This window comes from Vigna angularis, chromosome 5 (assembly GCF_016808095.1).
Source record: "Vigna angularis cultivar LongXiaoDou No.4 chromosome 5, ASM1680809v1, whole genome shotgun sequence".
NCBI lineage: Eukaryota > Viridiplantae > Streptophyta > Magnoliopsida > Fabales > Fabaceae > Vigna > Vigna angularis.
Window position 1 is genome coordinate 28,187,595 of NC_068974.1, and position 19,157 is coordinate 28,206,751.

The 19,157-nt window shown below is 31.7% G+C and overlaps 1 protein-coding gene across 1 annotated transcript; it reads left to right on the top strand.

The window, feature by feature from the left end:
• Positions 1-5,056: 5,056 nt before the first annotated feature.
• On the top strand, positions 5,057-13,309 carry LOC108340306 ((R,S)-reticuline 7-O-methyltransferase). The gene is made up of 3 exons (XM_017577591.2): positions 5,057-8,102; positions 11,917-12,681; positions 12,771-13,309. The coding sequence occupies exons 1-3, from the start codon at positions 8,058-8,060 to the stop codon at positions 13,068-13,070; spliced, it is 1,110 nt and encodes a 369-aa protein (XP_017433080.1). The 5' UTR covers positions 5,057-8,057; the 3' UTR covers positions 13,071-13,309.
• The last annotated feature ends 5,848 nt before the right edge of the window (positions 13,310-19,157 follow it).

The following is a 19,157-nucleotide window of genomic DNA, read 5'->3' on the forward strand; positions in this document are numbered from 1 at the left end:
ATTTTCATACTATATAAATACGAATAATATGATACTTATACTCTATTCATTTATAAATAATATTAAAATAGTTTCAACTCACTTTGTATCCAAATCATATTAACGTGTATTATAACAATACATTACTTATTATATCTAAACTAATGTAAAAAATTTGTCGAACAAATAATATTTTTACTAATACTATCACAATTTTCACACTTCCTATTTTGTTGATAACAAATAAAAGAAAGTCTAAATTAATTGGTTTAAATATGAGCACAAAAATTATTTAATTTTAAATTAGAATCAGAAACAAAAATAGAAATGAGTATATATCTATTTTTTATGTTTGATACTGTTTTAAATTATTAAAACATTATTAGAGTTAATTACAGTATTCAAGATATTATTTATTTTAAATCTCAATTTTAAATTTAATTATGTAAAACTGTTGAGCTACTAGCACAATTATTTTTTAATTTAATATGAATAACCCCTTAAAGTCATATTAAATTGAATTCAGAGTCCACACACATTGAAATTAAAGGAGGCTTACATAAGTAGTAATAATAACATGGGAAACGAAGCTTCGCGTTACTCTATTATTTGACCATTTCACCAGGCCATAACTTGTTAACATCGATATTCTCTGAAAATGACATTTTTAGTTTATTTATTTATTTTCACAATTTTCTTCTGGAAGAAAACTGGGTGAATGCTTTGAATTGAATTTGTGCTTTATTGATTTATTTGTTTGTGGTGAATGGAATGAGAACTCTATATTGATTCCGTTGATTTCTAGGAGAAAATAGTCGTTTGTTCATATTGTATTTAGTATCTCTCTGTATTGCTTTAATTAACCATAGAACTTTCTACAATTTTGGGAGAATAGTTTCATGTTTACTTTCTCTTCGTAATCTTTGCTTCCAAGTTCCAATGTGAGAAAGAGAGTAGGAATTCTTGTTGAGAAAGTCAGATTATTTTCTTTTATGCTTAATATAATTGTTAGTCCCAATTTTGTCAATTTTATTTGAAATGATCCATCATTTTTTAGAATGTTAAATGTACTTTCTTATATCATAATTTAGGTTTAATATTATTCTTTTTGAAAAATCATTAACGACTAAATATTCAGTTGAGCAATCAGTGAATGACATGGTAGTTATTGACTGACGTAGACACTTTAATCGTTATACGAAACACTTTCTTCACAATTTATACTTTAGTCCCACAGTGGATGCCATTTGTACTTATGGAGCCAAGTATATCCTGTGAAGAGATTATATCTTCACGAATGTCTTCAATATTCCATGCATCAAGTATCCTTCCTTCCTCTTCTTGGTACTCATCCTCCATGGATGTGTGGTGGTGTTCCTGGAAAAGACACTTTGACGCCCAAATTAATCGAGTGCATTAGATAGTAATTAATGTTGTAATAATGAATGTAAATTATTAACCTCCATGAGTGTACTGTTTATAGGCTAACTATGAATATTGTGGGCCCATACCTATGTAGGACGGGATGGGCCTAGTGGCCCATTTACCTCATCATATTACACCTTTCCCAGGTGTCATAGACAGCATCAGTTTTCTGGGGTCTCTTTATGGACCCATCTATGAATTTAATTTTGTTTTTCGAAAGCAGAGCCCTCCTCACGGCTCTGCTCCAGGACGAGTAGTTATTCTCGTTGAGAGTTTGAGTAATCAAAGTCAAACCTGGGTTTTCTCCCGGGTGCAGATAGAATGGACTGGCAGGATTGGAAAATTGGTCAAATTGGTCAAATTGATCCATGGCAGCAAAAAGATACCAAGAAACCCAGTAAAAGAAGACCCAAGAATCCAGCCCAAGAAGAACCAAGAAACAGCAGCGGTGGCAACGGAAGCAGAGCAGGCACTAGACCTGCTCTGATACCATATTAATTTGGTCCAGATACTGTGCACTTACAAGCCCATTTACCATTTGGCCCATAAGATTGTAAACGTGGTTTGATATTGTGTACGCGTGGCATTTGTGAAAAGAGGAATGAGAAACAGAGAGAGAAATATCAGAGACTCTCTGAAGAGAAGAAGAAAGCGAGACGGACGTTGGCGGCCTGAGAAGCTCCGGCACGGCCGTGGATGCTCTCGGTGCAGAAGGCAAAGATGAAGATCTTGAAATGGTGAGTAAGAAAAACCCCTTCTTTTATTAAAACTGAATACATTCAAAATACAAAGTGTATGATTTCATTAACCGGGAATGGGGAAAAGAGACTCTGTATATATAGAGTCCTGATAAGGGGAAAAGAAAACAAAACACTCCACTGTTCAACCAGAACAGTGAAGAATGGTTTAAAACAAAAACCGTTAAGAGAATCGAAAGATTCTCAATATAAACCTAAAAGAACCATCATTGTGGCCTTATTGATTGTACCTAAGGAGACTTCAAAACGCAACCATCTATCTGTGTTGGCAATATGGTATTGAATTTGGTTTAATGGAGAAAACATCTGTTGGACACGTATCGAGAAATTCCAAGTGCCTTTCTTTGTCACACAACTTTAGTCATTTGAAACTCAGTCAAATTTTTTAACTAATGTTAAATCTATTTTTATTTTCAAAATGTTAAACATATTTATTTATTTATGTATTTTTTTTTTCTTTTTAAGATCTTGTAAAAGAAGAACATCTCTTTTGTTATCTAGCCATCAATTATTGGTCTCAGATGTTGGTTCCTAATTTATATCTGTATTTTATTTTCTAGTGTAATTATATATTTTAGTTAGCTTAATTATTATAAAGTAAAATAATTTTAAAATTTTTCAAAAGAATAAAAATATTTATTTCTGAAAAAATATAAATTTAGTGGGAGTAGGTCCATTGTCCATAGAGATATTTTTATTCTCATTTTCAGTTCTCCATCCATGTATATATTCCAGAACCTTTATGCTGTTTCTGAAGGGTAAAATAGACACTTTAAATGTCCTGAAAAGTGACTTCTTAGTTATCTTACAACATATACTAGGTAGGTTTCATGTCAGCATTTCCAATGATACCTTTAAGGGGTATCTATCTATCCATTAATTCTCAAACTCTCGAAGTCTGTTGCAAATGTTTTTTCAGATAAATACAATATAAATAATTTTAAAAATATTTAGTTCATATTTTTCATTTTTAAAATATCAAGTGATATTATCTATACTTTTATCATAGCTTCCTAAATTTATCTTTCTCAAAGAGATTCTTGAACAAGTTATTGAGGTATTCACACTACCAATTGGTTTGGTTTTTAATTAAAAATACATGTAATTTAGATATAAAAGAAATTTAAATTAAATTAAAATAATTTTTCCTGTCTGATTAAAATTGGCTTTGTGATTTTCTATAATATTTTATAAGTACATATCTTTGTCGATATCTCTCCTTTTTCTATTTCACTATCTTTTAAAGATTTGTTTAATTTTATATTGTATTAAACAATTTGCTAAAATATGAAAACGTATAAGGAGTGTAACAAAAAATTAAAAAATAAAAGTAATTATTTTCTATTTATATTATCAAATATTGTTTTTTTTTAAATTCATAATATAACATTCATATATCAAGAAGACAATTCTTCTTCGTCTTATTCCTTAATTATAAATTTCTATTTCACACAATTCTTATATATATATATATATATATATATATATATATATTCAAAAAATAAAATAGCAATAATAAATAATTAATTTAAACTCAATTTAATCTAGATGTAAAATATTTTAAAAAATGCAAATCAATTAAAGTTTTAGTTGTTATCGCTTATAATTTTCTGGAATCAGTTTTCTATCAATATTTTTATGAAGTATTCTCTTCCCTTTTGTTAACTAGACAACTATTGTTGGTTTTAAATTTAAAATATTTATAATCAAATCTAAAACAAAAATAAAAATGTAATACACTTAATAAATATTTACACTTTTTCCGATCGAATTCCTATAATTAAGTTATGGTTACTTGAAATTACTTGATACATAGTAATTTATTCAATTTTATTTCTTAAACCCATTTACAAAAAATGTAGAAGATAAAAAGTTCTAATTTAATTTTGTTTTAGTTTAGTGATATATAATCAATGCTTTTGTTGGTGTACCTAGTATTCTTGTTTTGTAAAACACAAAAAGCAATATCTCGTATGAAGATAGAAAGAGTTATTTTTCCAAACAAATAAAAATATGCGTATATATATTTTAAAACAATCAAAGAAATCTGATATAGAGTACAAAAACATAGTATATATTTAGAAACAATTAAAGATAGCTTACATGGAATAGAAAAATGAGAAATATCACAAGTAATATTCACAAAATCTTAAGAAATATCAATGTAATTCACTTTAAACTGTACTTTAAACCTTATGAACAAAAAAAATATGTATTGGTACCATAAAATAAATTAAAATGGAATAAAACTGTTTTATTAAACAACAATCACACAGGAATCTTATCATTAATATGTGAAAAGGTATATCACCAAAAAATATTTTAAAGAATCCAATAATCCCATCTAAATATTTACTAGTCCTCTTATACATAAAATATATAATAATTTTGTAACTAATATAAGATGAATGTAAAATAACGAATAGTAATTGTCTTAATTATGATAAATAATTAAAAAAGAGTTAAAATTGAATGAATAGAGTAAAATATGTATAATTTTTGTGATGAAAGGTGTAGGAATGGTATTTTGTTGCAGGTGTTGTAATGATTGAGATGTTGTATTTATTTGAAGTGAAAGAAAAAGAAAAGAAGTTGTGGCTCTGGAAGTTGATGATTGATGACGCCATTTACTTGGCTCGGGAGGATTCGCTTCAAAGATATCTTATCCTTTCGTACGCTCTCGACAACTCCAATTTCAACTCAACTTGCTTGACAACGCATGCTGCCGTGGATCCTAAAACGAAAGCTTCAAATCTTATGCATGCTGTACACACGTTACAGCTGTAGGGAACTACTTCAAGCTTTTATAATAATAAATTAATCTCTTTCGATGATTTTGCTGTCTTCACTCTCAATGCAATATTTTAACCTCTTCTCACACACCCTTTTGATCTCTTATTCGCACACATTTCACTATACCTTCAGCCTTCCTTGCTGCCTCTCAAAAATTAATCTTTTACTCTTGCCTCCTTTTTTTGGCTCTTATGGTAATAAGAGTGTACATTTAGTGATAGTACTTTGGAAGGACGGAAGAGGAATGCTGGTTTTTACTCCTTATTTACGTGTGTGGATCTGCTGTCTATGCAGACCTTCTTTTTCTTTCTTCTTCTTTATTCTCTGTTTGTTATTCTGTTGCACTTCTACTAGATCATTGGATGGATATTTTATGATCTTGTAAATTGGTTTCAGCTGCTCAGCATGGTACTGAGGTGTGGAATGCAGGCCACTTATCTCGAATGAAACCTTTCTAGTCCAGGTTTTTTATCTCTCTTGTTCATACTTGTTTTTTGGGTGAATTAGCAGGAAACAAATCAACTTCCTTCACCACCAATCTGACTCTGATTCTTCTTATACTTCCTTTCTCTTCGGATACCTTGTTTTCCTCTCCTGTAATGCTTCTTTTATATGATGATGAAAACTGCAGTCTGTAGCTGAAACACTCCTACATATATTTTTGTTGTGCTTCTGTTCAGAACTCATCTATCTTTCTCTACATAGACAGTGAGACATCTAAAGAGAGTTTCAGATTTGAGAAGAGTTGATATTGGTGATACAGTTACACATGAATTGTTAAGGTTATTTAACAGTTTTATGTCATGGTTAAGATTTACTCAACTTAAGTGAATTCTCATAGATTAATTGGTCATGGAGTCTACTTACTCACTGGTAGTAGCTCTTGCACAAATTTTATTTTATCTTAGCCACTTTCTTCTTGCTTTCATTTAAACCATGGTAGTATATGTCTGTAAGATACTTGCTGTACAATCAATCATCCTTATTTTTTTTTTCAATTTTCTCTCTTACTTCACATAAGGCTACATGTTACTGAGGCCCTCTTAGTAGCAGGCTGTTTCTGTGGCCTTCCAAGATCTTAATGGATTTTGTTTCAGAGGAGGAATGGGCTGGGCCTTCATGGTATGCACTGGGCTTTGGCTGGTCCAGTCCAGATTTCATTTTCCTTTGATACAACTTGCAAGAAACATGTGCTCTATGGTTCTGATCAATCTACAAACTGCTAACTACTCAAACAGGCCCATATGTATGTTCCAAACAAATGTTGTCTTTTAATGTTTAGGACAGAAGATCTTAAATTGGAGTTGCATTGTTCTTTTGCTACGGAAAATGATGAAAATTACAGATTGAACTGCAGTGGTGAGTATCACCCACTTCACATATTGATACACATAGGGTTAGCTCTTACTGGTTTTGATATGTACTATGATCTTAAGGCCCAGTTAGAAATGGGCCGTTTGTATGCCCTCCGAAATGGGCTGGGACAAGCTGGAATGGACCAGGCCTTGGAGGATCCAATCTATCAACTGAGTTTAGGTTAGGCCTCAACTTCCAGGACTCCTGCCCCGGTAAACACCGATCATTATTGAGCTTTCCAGAAAGTCCATTATGAGAAAAAGATTGAAGGTGGTCCAAGAATTTTATAATTTACACTCTTTAGTTTGTTTCTTACTCATCCTTTAAATATCTTCATCCAACTTCTTTCATTTTGGGATGAGTATAATAGGATATAGGAAGTTAAACTCTTGATTTCACTCTCACTTTAATGAATCTTTCATTCTCTTTTCATATTAGAATGAGTATTTGGGAACATACGTTCTACAATTAGGAATATTCATTTAAGAATGAAAGACAATGAACCAAAAACTTTATAGGATGGAGAATTTTATATATCTTATTTTGATATAACTTGTAGACTTCATAGTCGTACAAAATTTGACCCACACTACATAATTAACCAGGGTAGGTGTATTTGTTTACCTAACAAAATTTGTCTCTATTGTTAACGACAAGGTCTTAAATTGCAGTAGCATTGCTCTTATGGTAAGAAAAATTGCTGAAAGATATGTGCTAAGTGCAACTGTGGTCACCATGTGCGTGAGAGTCTATTTTTATTGTACTGATTGCATCCCTTGAACTGTTGTTTCACTTTGATAATAAAAAAACAAAAACACTAACTGACATGATAAGTCATATTCATCATTGCATTGCACCACCTGTCTTGATTTCATTGGCCTTCGGTACCAATTTCTATCAGAATTATTGAAGGCTTACGTTTATACGTTTGATCTCTCGCTATAACGTGTCAACTTTCAAATGGAGCAAAATAACAGATGTGACTACCAGGTTTGTCGTTTATCATATATCTTGGTTAGGTTCTTCTCTTTTTAATACATGCCTTGAAAGCTTCTTCTACTTCATTACAAAAGTAATGCATCAATAATAATGTTTATTGATAGATGATGTCTGTTTTAAAATGGCATAAACTATAAACTATCTACAGTGATGATTATTTTAAAACTGCATGAAATAGAAGACTATAGCATAATCTATGAACAGTGATGGTTACTGCATGATAATAATGTATCAGCAATAATGTTTATTAGAAAAATGTATGATATAAGAATGGCAATAATGTAGGAGTAATGATGTTTATTGGAAAACTGTGTCATTGGGGTGAGTCACTATCCAAAATCAGGGGTGAGATAGTATAAATCTGGCTGAAATGCATGAAAATTGCAATACATGTGTCCTTACAGTACCAATGAAGTTGCTCTAAAGCAGAGAACAGACTTTATTGGGTGTGATCTGCACCACACACTCACCCATCACCTAGCATCATAGCTTTTCAATAATTTAACAGCACGTTCCTGGAAATCTGTGATATGAATCTCAACCACACACAGCATCTACCCTATCAGTTCTAACATTGAACTGAAGCAATCAACCACACACGTCATGCTACCTTATCATCTTTATTAACCACCATTTCCACACCCACTGAATTCACTCACTGGAACCCTAGTTGTAAGTAAGAGAAAGGCTTCTTGCACTCAGCACGGACTTCATACCTCTGATTCTTTGTATAGAACTCCACAGAATATGGAGACTGTTCTTTCCAACCACTCCCCACCTTTGGAATTCAAGGTGCGTAGAATAGATCAAATGGTTATGTGGTTATTTCTCACTAAAATATACTAATATTGGGACTTCGACTTTAACTACTGTATCCCTCTATGTGATCTTAAGTAACTTTCAATATTGTATATTCCAACTAAATATAGACATATTTCACATGGACTCACTGTTTTGTTTAACAAACTTAGTAAACTGTCTTACTTTCGATCAGCTTTTATTAGTATGTTGGGCTAATTATGGTGCTAACACATGAATCTAACAGTTTATAGGTTAAGTTAGGAGTTTTATGTCTTTATGGTGATGATGATAGCCAAAACCATTGATCTATGCATCAGTTTCATGGGTGATTTTTCATTATATGCATATATATATATATATATATATATATATATATATATATATATATATATATATATATATATATATATATATATAGCTTTTAAGAACTTATGAACCATTTTGATATTTCTGGTTGAAGGAACCATATATTTTCTTGATTTTTGATGGAATTAATGTAGTTGGTCATGAACAATATGCATGGGATGTTACATTAAAAAGTGGTTGTAGGTTCTTTACATTTTAGTCAGTTTTAAACTGATTAACTTTGTTAGTTAATGCTATAAAGTTTGGTTAAATTTGTCACTTTGATTCCAGTTTGGCTTTGTGGCCTTTCCCAGTTTGAGAGAATAAGGACTTTGAGGGCACCATTGAGCTTAAATTGCTGATTATGTTGGTGCTGGTTGCCATATTATTATTTAATGCAGGGGAACTTTTGTGTCAATTAAGCATTTATTTTTAATGTTTATGTGTATTTAAAGTAGCACTGTTGAGAACTGTGTAAGGATTGCCAAATGCTAATCAAATCTGATGTGAATACAAATTACTTTACTGTTAAAATTATTTTAATGAAAATTTTGTTGGGATAATAGGTTTTAAAATATATAAGTGGGTTTTCTTTAAAAAGAACTTTTTTTAAGAAAGTGGTTTTTCTATGAAAGAGAATTTTTTTAAAAAAGTGTTTTTTATTTAGAAAGATATGCTTAAAAGTATTGTTGAATAGTAATCTATTATTGAACCTCTTTTCTTATTAGTTTTAGAAAAATAATTTTCGAAAGCAAATTAAGAAAAAGCGTACAATAATGAAGTCAAAAGCAAAATCAAAATTGAGCATAGTGGAACTCGTAGAATTTCGTTCGAGTTAATTGAGAGTTTTTCATTTTTTTAATATTAAAATGTTATTTATTTTTCTTTGCATAAATGACAGTTAGTTTTATTTTTTTATTGACTTTGACTATTTTATTTGTTTATTTAGTTGGAAACTACAGTTTTACCGAGCTAAAAGATTACAGGACATGTCTTATAAGATAATTTATAGTATTTCAAAATTTGGACATAGTTCTTTTTTGTGTTTTTTTACATAATTTTACATAAGAATTTGTATTTTTTTTTTATGAAAAAACAACATGCAATTCTAATAGACTTTTTTTACATTAATTTAAGTTGGTCATTTTTATTGAATTTACTGATATTATTTTTTTTTGGGTTTTTCAAATTAGTTTCTTGGTTCATTCTTCGCTCAATTGGTAGAATAGGTTGGTTTAATTTTAAGAACTTTGATGTATTCAACAAATTCAGCATTAGCAAAATACTTATTTTTTTTAAAAAAAACAGGTATATCATATTAAGAAAATATTGCACGCACCTCTTTTTGAAATCATATTTTCTTAAGTTATATTACCTTAAAAAAAATTATGATAATTAGTTAAAGTTTTAAAATAGAAAAAATTATTTTTATATAAAAATCGAATAATTCAATAGTAGACATTATTAAGATATTTTTAGATATAGTTTAGACTTCTATACTATTATATATTATAAAGAGAGATCTCCTTTTTCTTTTGTCATATATTTCGTTTTCTCTTTTACTTTTAAAATAATTTTTTTTAAATCAATTTTATCATTTTTATTTTTAAGTAATATTTTTTAATTTAACCAATTTAAAAATTTTAAAAAATTATTCACAAAAATAATAGATCTATCTATAATAAAATTATAATATTAATATGAAAAAAAAAACACAATAGTTATAAAAATGATATTTATAGTGAACTGTTGAATCCAGAATATGTGAGCAGTTGCTTCTTCCAGATTTTCAGAAAAAGAAAATTCAAAAGTATTTATCGTGTTCTGGAAAATAAATTCCGAAAATGATAGATTGTAGAAAGAAAATGATAGGGTGAGGAAGCAATTGGCCTACATGTGTATGACAATTCATTGGTCATTAACAATATCCCAATTAAAATGGGTCTCGTGGATTCAAAAACTCGTTGAAAACCCAAATACGTGACAAAACTCTATTTTTATATTTTAGAATTTAACTCTTACTACTTTTCATAAATTTTAAGTTTAATTGATATGATAATTTTTAAATAAAATAAAAGATATGAATATTATTTTATTAAAATAGAAAAAGAAATTAAATTTTATTAAAAATATAAGAAATATATATTTATATAAAAAAATACAAGAAATGTGAGTATCATTTTATTAAACATAAAAGATTAATAAATTATGTTCTAAAATTAATAAGATGATGAATCTCTCTTGTTTTAATTTACCATCCTAATGACTATTAATATAGATACAAACTCATCGATGGATGCATTTATACAACAATCATGGAGTTTTTGAATTTGTTTTCTATAAATTTTAACTAAGAATGTTGTCATTATTTTTCTATTATATAATTTAATAGCAGTGTTTTTTATAGTTTTTCTTTATAAAAAAATTGGCAACTTAGATAGTAATATTATTAAGCTATTAAAAAATAATCAACATATCAATCATCCAGATAAAACTAAACTCAAATGGTTTAAATGAAATTTTGGATTTAAATATTGTTGAAAGAAAAATATATGAACTTGATAAATATGTTGTCCCAATTACAATACTGTTAAAAAGATGTTAAGAAAATATGCATAATAAAAAATCTAAATTCAGTTATTTATATAATAAATATATATTTTTTACCTTCTCAGTCTGTAATTGTAAGATGTATACAATTCACAAAGGTTACTTCTGGGAGCGTATAGTTAGGGAAAAAATAATAATAATGGAATAAAAAGAATAGACTAAAGTAAAATAATGAAAAGAAGATCCTTGATAAATGTCATTTTGATAATGAAAAGAAGATCCTTGATAACTGTTAGTACTTCTTTCATCAGTATTTGTATTTCACATATGAGTTTCACAAGTAAAGAAAATATATAGTTGTTAAAAGAGTTTTATTTTTGAAAATAAACAATAAGACTTAACCCAAATTATATAAACTTTGTTTATCTATTAGTGGAGAAGTTAAAGTCACAAATTATATTAATATAAAAAATATTTATGGACACTTTGATTTCGTCTACACCAATTAGATATATTTTTTTTCTATTTTTTCTTCTTTATCATATTTCATAATTTATTAACCTATTATTTTTATTTTCTCTCTGAATATATTATATTGATACACTTTTTCTTGGTGTACCCTATCAAGATAACATGAACACATCAGATAAAGAGAAAAAAAAAACAATTCATCCAACTTTTAATAATTTCAACTCTATTACGTGAATATGCAGACAGAAGAAATATGGTAACATGTGGTATGCCCTTATTTTGAAAGACTGCAGACGTAAATCTCATTCATTGTGACTCTTATTACATGCACGTAACTTTACTAATCTATACAAGAAAAGGACGTAAATTTGAAAGGATTGTGCATGAGCTAGTATTACATTTTTACATTATAACATCTGCGTGGTATATTTGTAATCAGGGTTTGAGCAATGAGGAGGAAGAGTCACTTCTAGGGCAAGTTGAAATATGGAGATACATGACAAGCTTCACTGATTCCATGGCCCTAAAATCTGTGGTAGAGCTTCGCATAGCAGATATAATAGACAGCTATGGCAAACCACTATCCTTGTCTCAAATTGTGGAGAACATTGAGAATGCACCTTCCCCAGATGTGAGTCTTCTGGAGAGAGTGATGAGAGTGATGGTGCGCAGAAAGATCTTCAGTGCAGAGAAATCAGAGACTGGAGAGACCCTTTACGGCTTGACGCGTGCTTCCAAATGGATCCTACGAGACACAAAAATCACCTTAGCACCATTCTTGCTGTTGGAGAACCACCCAATTCACCTCAACCCTGCTCACTACATCAGTGAGATTGTGAGAGAAGGCACCAAAAACGGCACTGCTTTCTTCAGGTGCCATGGGCATGAACAATTTGAGATGACGGGGTTGGACTCCGAGTACAACAGGTTGTTCAATGAGGGGATGGTGTGCACCACTAAGTTTATCACCAAGGCTGTCATCAATGGCTACAGAGATGGGTTTAACAAGATTGAGTCTTTGGTTGACGTGGGAGGTGGCATTGGAGGCTCTCTTTCTGAGATTGTCAGGGCTTACCCTCACATCAAAGGCATCAACTTTGACTTGCCTCATGTCGTTGCCACTGCACCTAACTTTGATGGAATCACTCATGTTGGAGGTGACATGTTCGTCTCCATTCCCTCTGCTGATGCCATTTACATGAAGGTATTTATATATCTCCATAATGCATACGTAATTTAAACACATACAATTTGAAACTTTTACCTAGAAATATTTGTTTTTGATGAATGCAGTGGATTTTGCATGACTGGAGCGACGAGCACTGCGTGAAGATCCTGAAGAACTGCAGGAAAGCAATACCAGAGAAGACAGGAAAGGTGATAATTGTGGATCATGTGCTTCGACCCGAAGGGAACGAACCCTTCACTGATGTTGGCATTGCATTTGACATGATGCTTCTCGCTCACAACGCTGGTGGCAAAGAGAGGACCGAAGAGAATTGGAAGTGGCTATTCAAAGAAACAGGATTCACTCGTTACAACATCATCAAGATCAACGCTCTCCCCTCTATCATCGAGGCGTATCCAATCTGAAGAAGCTACATCTTCGTATGTCTCGTGTTATTGTTGTTGCTGTCATCAACAGCTTTATGATCTTCGTGTTATATCATGTGGCTTTCTCTATTGCCTACTAAATAAAAACTATAAACGCCACCACGAAAGTAATGCAGGGTTCATATGGGTTATATGTATATGTTCCTTGAAGCGAGTGGTGCGTGGTTGTCAAGAATCTGTTGCTCTTTATTAAGGAATGAAATGTCTGGTGTGTACAACTGTTTCTTGTCCTTTTATTTTACATCTACCAGTAATATGATTAAAGTGTTGTATTGAAGTAGGAGATAACCTTCGTCTTGCTGACTTTACATAGATTTAAATCTACGTGATTGTGATTGAACTCATGGGATTGTTTACTATCCTTGCTAAACATGGTACAGAGGAAAGGAAGAAAAACTCAATATGAAACCAAGAGAGAAGATGAGGATGAATAGGAAACAGAGTATTTTATTATTGAAAAAATTTACATGAACATCTTATAGTTTTCCTTCACCTACGACACACCAAATAATTGAAAAATAATATTTTTAATTTTGTAGTAGATTCTTTCTAAATTATTTTATATTTTAAAATAAAAATATAATATGATTAGTGTTCGATAGCTGTTTATTAGAATATGGGGTGTTTGTCTATCACCCGTTTATTATTTTCCTTCTTTCATGTACTAAAACGTACAACCACGTATTGTTTAAATACATAAAAGGAAACAACAAAGATAAGATGGGCCTAAGGCTTACAAAAAGCTACTCAATAAGGTTGCTAGGTAAATGCAAAACTTAAAGGCCATTTCTTTACGCACCTCCATTTTTTCCTTCTTGCACCCATATAAAATATATTATTATCATTTTACACCTCCTAACTATATAACAAAATAAATAAGAAAATAAGAAAAGTTCACTTGGCCAATCCAAAATACATTTTCAGATGACACAATCCAAAATGCATTATCTAAGAATGTATTTTGGATTGTCCAATCCGAGAATTACACTTGAGATCCAAATTGATCAATCTGAACTATACTCCTAGATTTGAGAATGCATTCCAAATTACTTAATCTAAAACTCAAATGTCATTCTAAGATTAGTCCATGCAAAATGCATTCCTTAGTCTAGGAATATATTTTAAATTGTCCAATCTGAAACACACCAATGAAAAAATATTGTTAGAATCTTGAATCTGGAAGACATCATTCTTCTCTTTTTTTGTTTTTCAATTAGTGTTGTTTTCGTCTTTAGGTTCACACTTATTTTTTTCATCCTGTAGCATCAATGTTGCATTAGCTTTACCATACACCCCTTTATACTTCATCTCTATTCTCCATTAGAAAAAAAAACACTATCATTCACACATAAAAACTAATTAGAACAATACCATAGGGCCAAAACCAATCGAGAAATGTGGGAGGAAGAGTGAATGGTAGATGAAGGAGGGAAACACAATGACTCCATGCAACATGGGCAATATTTTTGGCTATGACAAGGGTTGGGGTGCAAAATATTTGGTCTTGGGATCGAGGCAGAGTGGCGATGACCTACTTTGCTGGCGAAGCTCTAGTTAGAGGGGAAGAATGAAATGGTTCTTGGCATGAAGGTACTTTTCCGCCAGAGAAATAAATCGAAAGAGAAATAGGTTAGAGGTTGCAATGGTACAGGGACGGAGGATGACCATTGAAGACCATTGTGTGAAAGAATTAGATGTAGGTGCACTATTGTTTTGATGAAGAGAAAAGTGGAGATGGGATGCAAGCGACGACATGGAGAAGAAAGGGGAAGATGTGAGACAAAAAAACAATTAATTCTTTAATCAAATCCATTACTCTTATGCATTCTTCTTTGGTATGCCCTTAATTATGGTGGTAGATGCACCATTTACTAAGATCAGTCGACGAAAATTGATAATGGTTGGGGCTAGTCGTATAAGTTTTAAATTACATGCCTTCTATAATTTGACTTTTCGGTTGACGTTTAAAGGGGTGTAAGAATCATATCTACTTGGACGCCTTGGCTTGAAGGCTCGTGTGTCTAAAGAGGAATCTTTCTTCATGAGTTAATTTTTATTTTTTAATAAAAGTCTACTGGTTGCACATATTTTGAGAATGTCTGTATTATTAGGATGATTGATAAGTGTGATAATTACCTATTATTCATTCTCTATTAAAACTTCTTATTTGTCTCTGTATCATATGTTTTATGTTATTTTCACGAAAAGATGTAAAATTCATATATTTTCTTCTAAGATGGATGTAACTACCTTTTTATTGAAATATTTTGTAGGAAAGTGGAAGATTAGAGAAGCATGAAGAATTACTTTCAAGGATCCTCTCACCCAACGAGATAGCTTTGACGCACCCAGAAAATAAAGTGTTTGCCCAGCGAGTTGGGGAAATTAGTTGTGTTACAAAAGCAATCTCTTGTCCAACAAGAGGCTATGCTTATCCAATGAGAAGACACATTTTGGGAGTGGTTAAAATGTTGAGAGTTAGATGAAATGAAGAGTTTTTTTGTTACGAAATTAAGGGTGGGCAAAAAATCCATTTATGGAAAACTAATATACTTTTGGTCTGATTCAATCCATTTAAAATCCTTTATATTTTTAAACTCCATTTTATTAAATCTAGATTCTAATATAATAAATATTTTATAATTTTTTAGATTGGATATTCATCCTTTTAATATCTATTTTCAAATATGAAAAATATAAATTTTCAACCTTTGGTTCAGGTGAGTCCAAAGGTTGAAACAGTTTGGGATCGAAGGTCGAGAAGGGCTAATCGGACTAAAGGTGATGGGCCGGCCCAAACAAAGATCAATATGGGTTGAACCTAGGGATTGAAAAATTATTCGTGCATGTGAATATCCGTGGATAAAATTTGCAACATATAGTTGGTACCCGCATGTATTTACTATTCGCGTACCCATGAGTAGTGGGTAGCGAGTATTTTAATATCCGCTTATAAACGGGTCGGGTGCGGGTATTATACTATCCGTACTCGCAGGTATCTGCTTCCTATAAAAAATAAAAATTTAATTTATATTTTATTAAATTAAATTAAATTTAAATTTAAATTAATTTATATTTTATCAGGTTAAATTTAATTAAAATTAAATTTTAATTTAATTTATATCATATTATATATATATATATATTATAATTTTATTTAAATTTTATTTTTAAAACTTATGAAATATAAGTTTTTTTAAATATTAGCGAGTATCCGCGGGTACTAGTGGGTTTTAAAATACTTATAAATATTTTTTAAACGGATATCCGTGTTAGAAATGGACTTTAAGGCTAACTCAACCTCACAAAACCGGCTTATATGGTGAGGTTTGCACCCACTTATAAACTACGAATTGACCTTATCTCTAGTCGATGTGGGACTTCCAACACACTCCCTTACGCCGAGGTATATACATCTCGAGCATGGGATTAGACATTTTAATGTGTGGTTCGATAGCGGGTGGAACAATATGCCCAACAAACAACAAATATCGCTAGGATAGTCTCTAACCATGGCTCTGATACCATGTGTAGGGAGGTTCAACACACACACATACACATATAGATCTCCTCACTGATAAGATATTGTTCGCTTTGGGCAAAGCCCTCACGGATTTGCTTTTGGTACCACTCCAAAAGGCCTCTTACCAATGGAGATATCTTATGTGTATATAAACCAATGTCCATCTCTTATTTTATCCGATGTGGGACTTTTTTTGTACCCAACATCCTCCCCTCAAACAAAAGACTATGGTTCTCCACCTCCACCTCCCCTACAATGGAAGTTTTTTCTTATCTTATCCTCGAGTAAACCATGGTCAACACTCTCTTTTCACTATCCATGGTCACAACATTGAGCATCTCTTGCTCTCCACCTCTCATGATTCACTTCCGGGCTATCTGCCAGTCACTTGCCAAGGCTTCACCTGATCATGGAGGGACGTGCTCGTCTGAGCGCAATCACCAGACCTGAACCATGGGCTTTGATACCATTTGTAGGGAGGTTCAACACACATACATACACATTGATCTCCACACTGGTAAGATATTGCCCGCTTTGGGCCAAGCCCCCACAGATTTGCTTTTGGTACCACTCCAAAAGGCCTCTTACCAATGGAGGTATCTTATGTGTATATAAACCCATGTCCATCTCTTATTTTATCCGATGTGGAACTTTGTTTGTACCCAACAATCCGCGCAAGTAACGGGTGAGTAATGAGTGTATTTTGTTTTTGGCGGGTTGGGTAGCAGATTGACACTATCCATGCCTGACCGAAGCCATTGTCATTCTTAGTCGAACTAGACCGAAAATTGATGTGGGCTAACTGAATCAAAGGTTGTGATGCCTCAGATTTGGGTCAAAAGGTGAGACAGGTCGTCTCAAGTTGAACATCGAGATGGGTCTAGCTTAGTTAAAGTTTGAGATGAGTTGGGTTGAATCAAAGGTTACAATGACCTAGCCAGGTCGAAGGTTGAACCTAGTGAAGTCCAACCTTAGTGAAAATTTTCCCTTATCACTTTATAAATTTAATATGCTTTTAACTTGATTTCATATCCTGCAAATATTTGAATCAATCAATGTTTTTATTCATAACTTAAATTAGTAAATAGTCATAATTAGCTAAAGAAACGCAAATTCCTTAGAAAAATGATACTTGGACTTTCCATTTTACTATTTGCACAACTTGGTATTCTTGTCAAGGAGTTAACAAGGGTCAATTATCAATGAATCAAAAAACGGGCTTGGTCAAAGTTTGCATAACAGGACATGCATGGTAACTAGTAGTGTAAGTTAGGTACTTTGCTTACAACTACTATGAATCAGTCTATGAATTGACATATTCATGATCTCTTTAATTAATGTGTTTAAGTGGATTGAGGAAGTTAACACTAGCTTGGGATCGACAAACTATGTTGCAAAGATTGCACATAAAGTGTTGAATGAATTAATGGATTTGGAGCAAAGTGCATAGTACCATTCTAGGCTCATACTTTAAGAGTAAATGAGAACAACTAATAATGTACTCTCATATCTTGAGAGAAAATGTTGGCTTGAGTCATGTAGGCTTTGACGTGTGCATTTGGGTTAGTGGTCCTATCATATTTGTCAATATTTATGACAATTCGCTTCAAAACACGTGTAGGTGGAAGTGGTGAAAGCCTTTGATCAGAACTTGTATTGCTAGATTCAACTATGGCCTTAGGACAACCCGGTAAGATATGTGTTAATCATATAACCTAAACTCATTAGGTAATGAGGGGTCCTGCTCTTATACCCAACTCTTGATTAGCAATAATTTATTGTCAACCTTAGTGGTAGTCTAGACGATCTTGTGTAGTTTGTAATCCATATCTCCTTTTGTCGTAGTCGATCTATGACTTTGACCGATACATTATTGTCTTTTTAGTAGAGGAAACCCTCTCCTAGGGTGAGCAGTATCAATTCATTCTCTCTGCTTAGGCAAATAAGACCTGTAACTTCAAGTTGTGTACTTTTCTTACCTTGGTTGAACAATTTGAGTTGTTCGAGATTTAGTAACTCGTACAAAAAGTAGGGAAAGCCCTATGGTCCTCAATCGTGTGATGGATCTTTCCTTTTCAAGGTTATCCAGATTTTGATTTGAAGCTCGTAATTCTTTATAGTGTCATGGGCTTGCATCTATTCTAGTATATATCTTTATCAAATTTTTGTTGCATTCCTTGCATTCTAGCTACTATTTACTAAAAAATTATCATGATTTTTGTTGAAAAGTGTCTCATGTAGCTTTTTATGGTATTAACAGTATGCAGATTCATCTTTGGGACTAAGGGATGTTGATGCACGAGTCTGGGTAAGAGTAAGTATAATACATGTTACGAGTGGACAAGAGTTTTATTTTGTTCCATTGTGAAACACGAGATTGTAAGAGAGGATTGTTGCTATTTGACAATTTCAATCTGAGTTCATTAAGAAGAACAAAATGGAATTTCACTTATAAAGACTTTTCGATACTTAAGTTCAGTAAAAATTTGTGACTATTATGAAAGTAATAAGTAGTATTGATTGAGTAATTCCTATGATAGAAT

What these genes read in the sequence shown, in the direction of transcription:
- LOC108340306 (XM_017577591.2), top strand. Translation starts at nt 8,058, where the DNA reads ATGGAGACTGTTCTTTCCAACCACTCCCCACCTTTGGAATTCAAG. An exon ending in CCCCACCTTTGGAATTCAAG is followed by an intron (nt 8,103 to 11,916) that starts GTGCGTAGAATA and finishes ATTTGTAATCAG; the next exon opens with GGTTTGAGCAATGAGGAGGA. An exon ending in CTGATGCCATTTACATGAAG is followed by an intron (nt 12,682 to 12,770) that starts GTATTTATATAT and finishes TGATGAATGCAG; the next exon opens with TGGATTTTGCATGACTGGAG.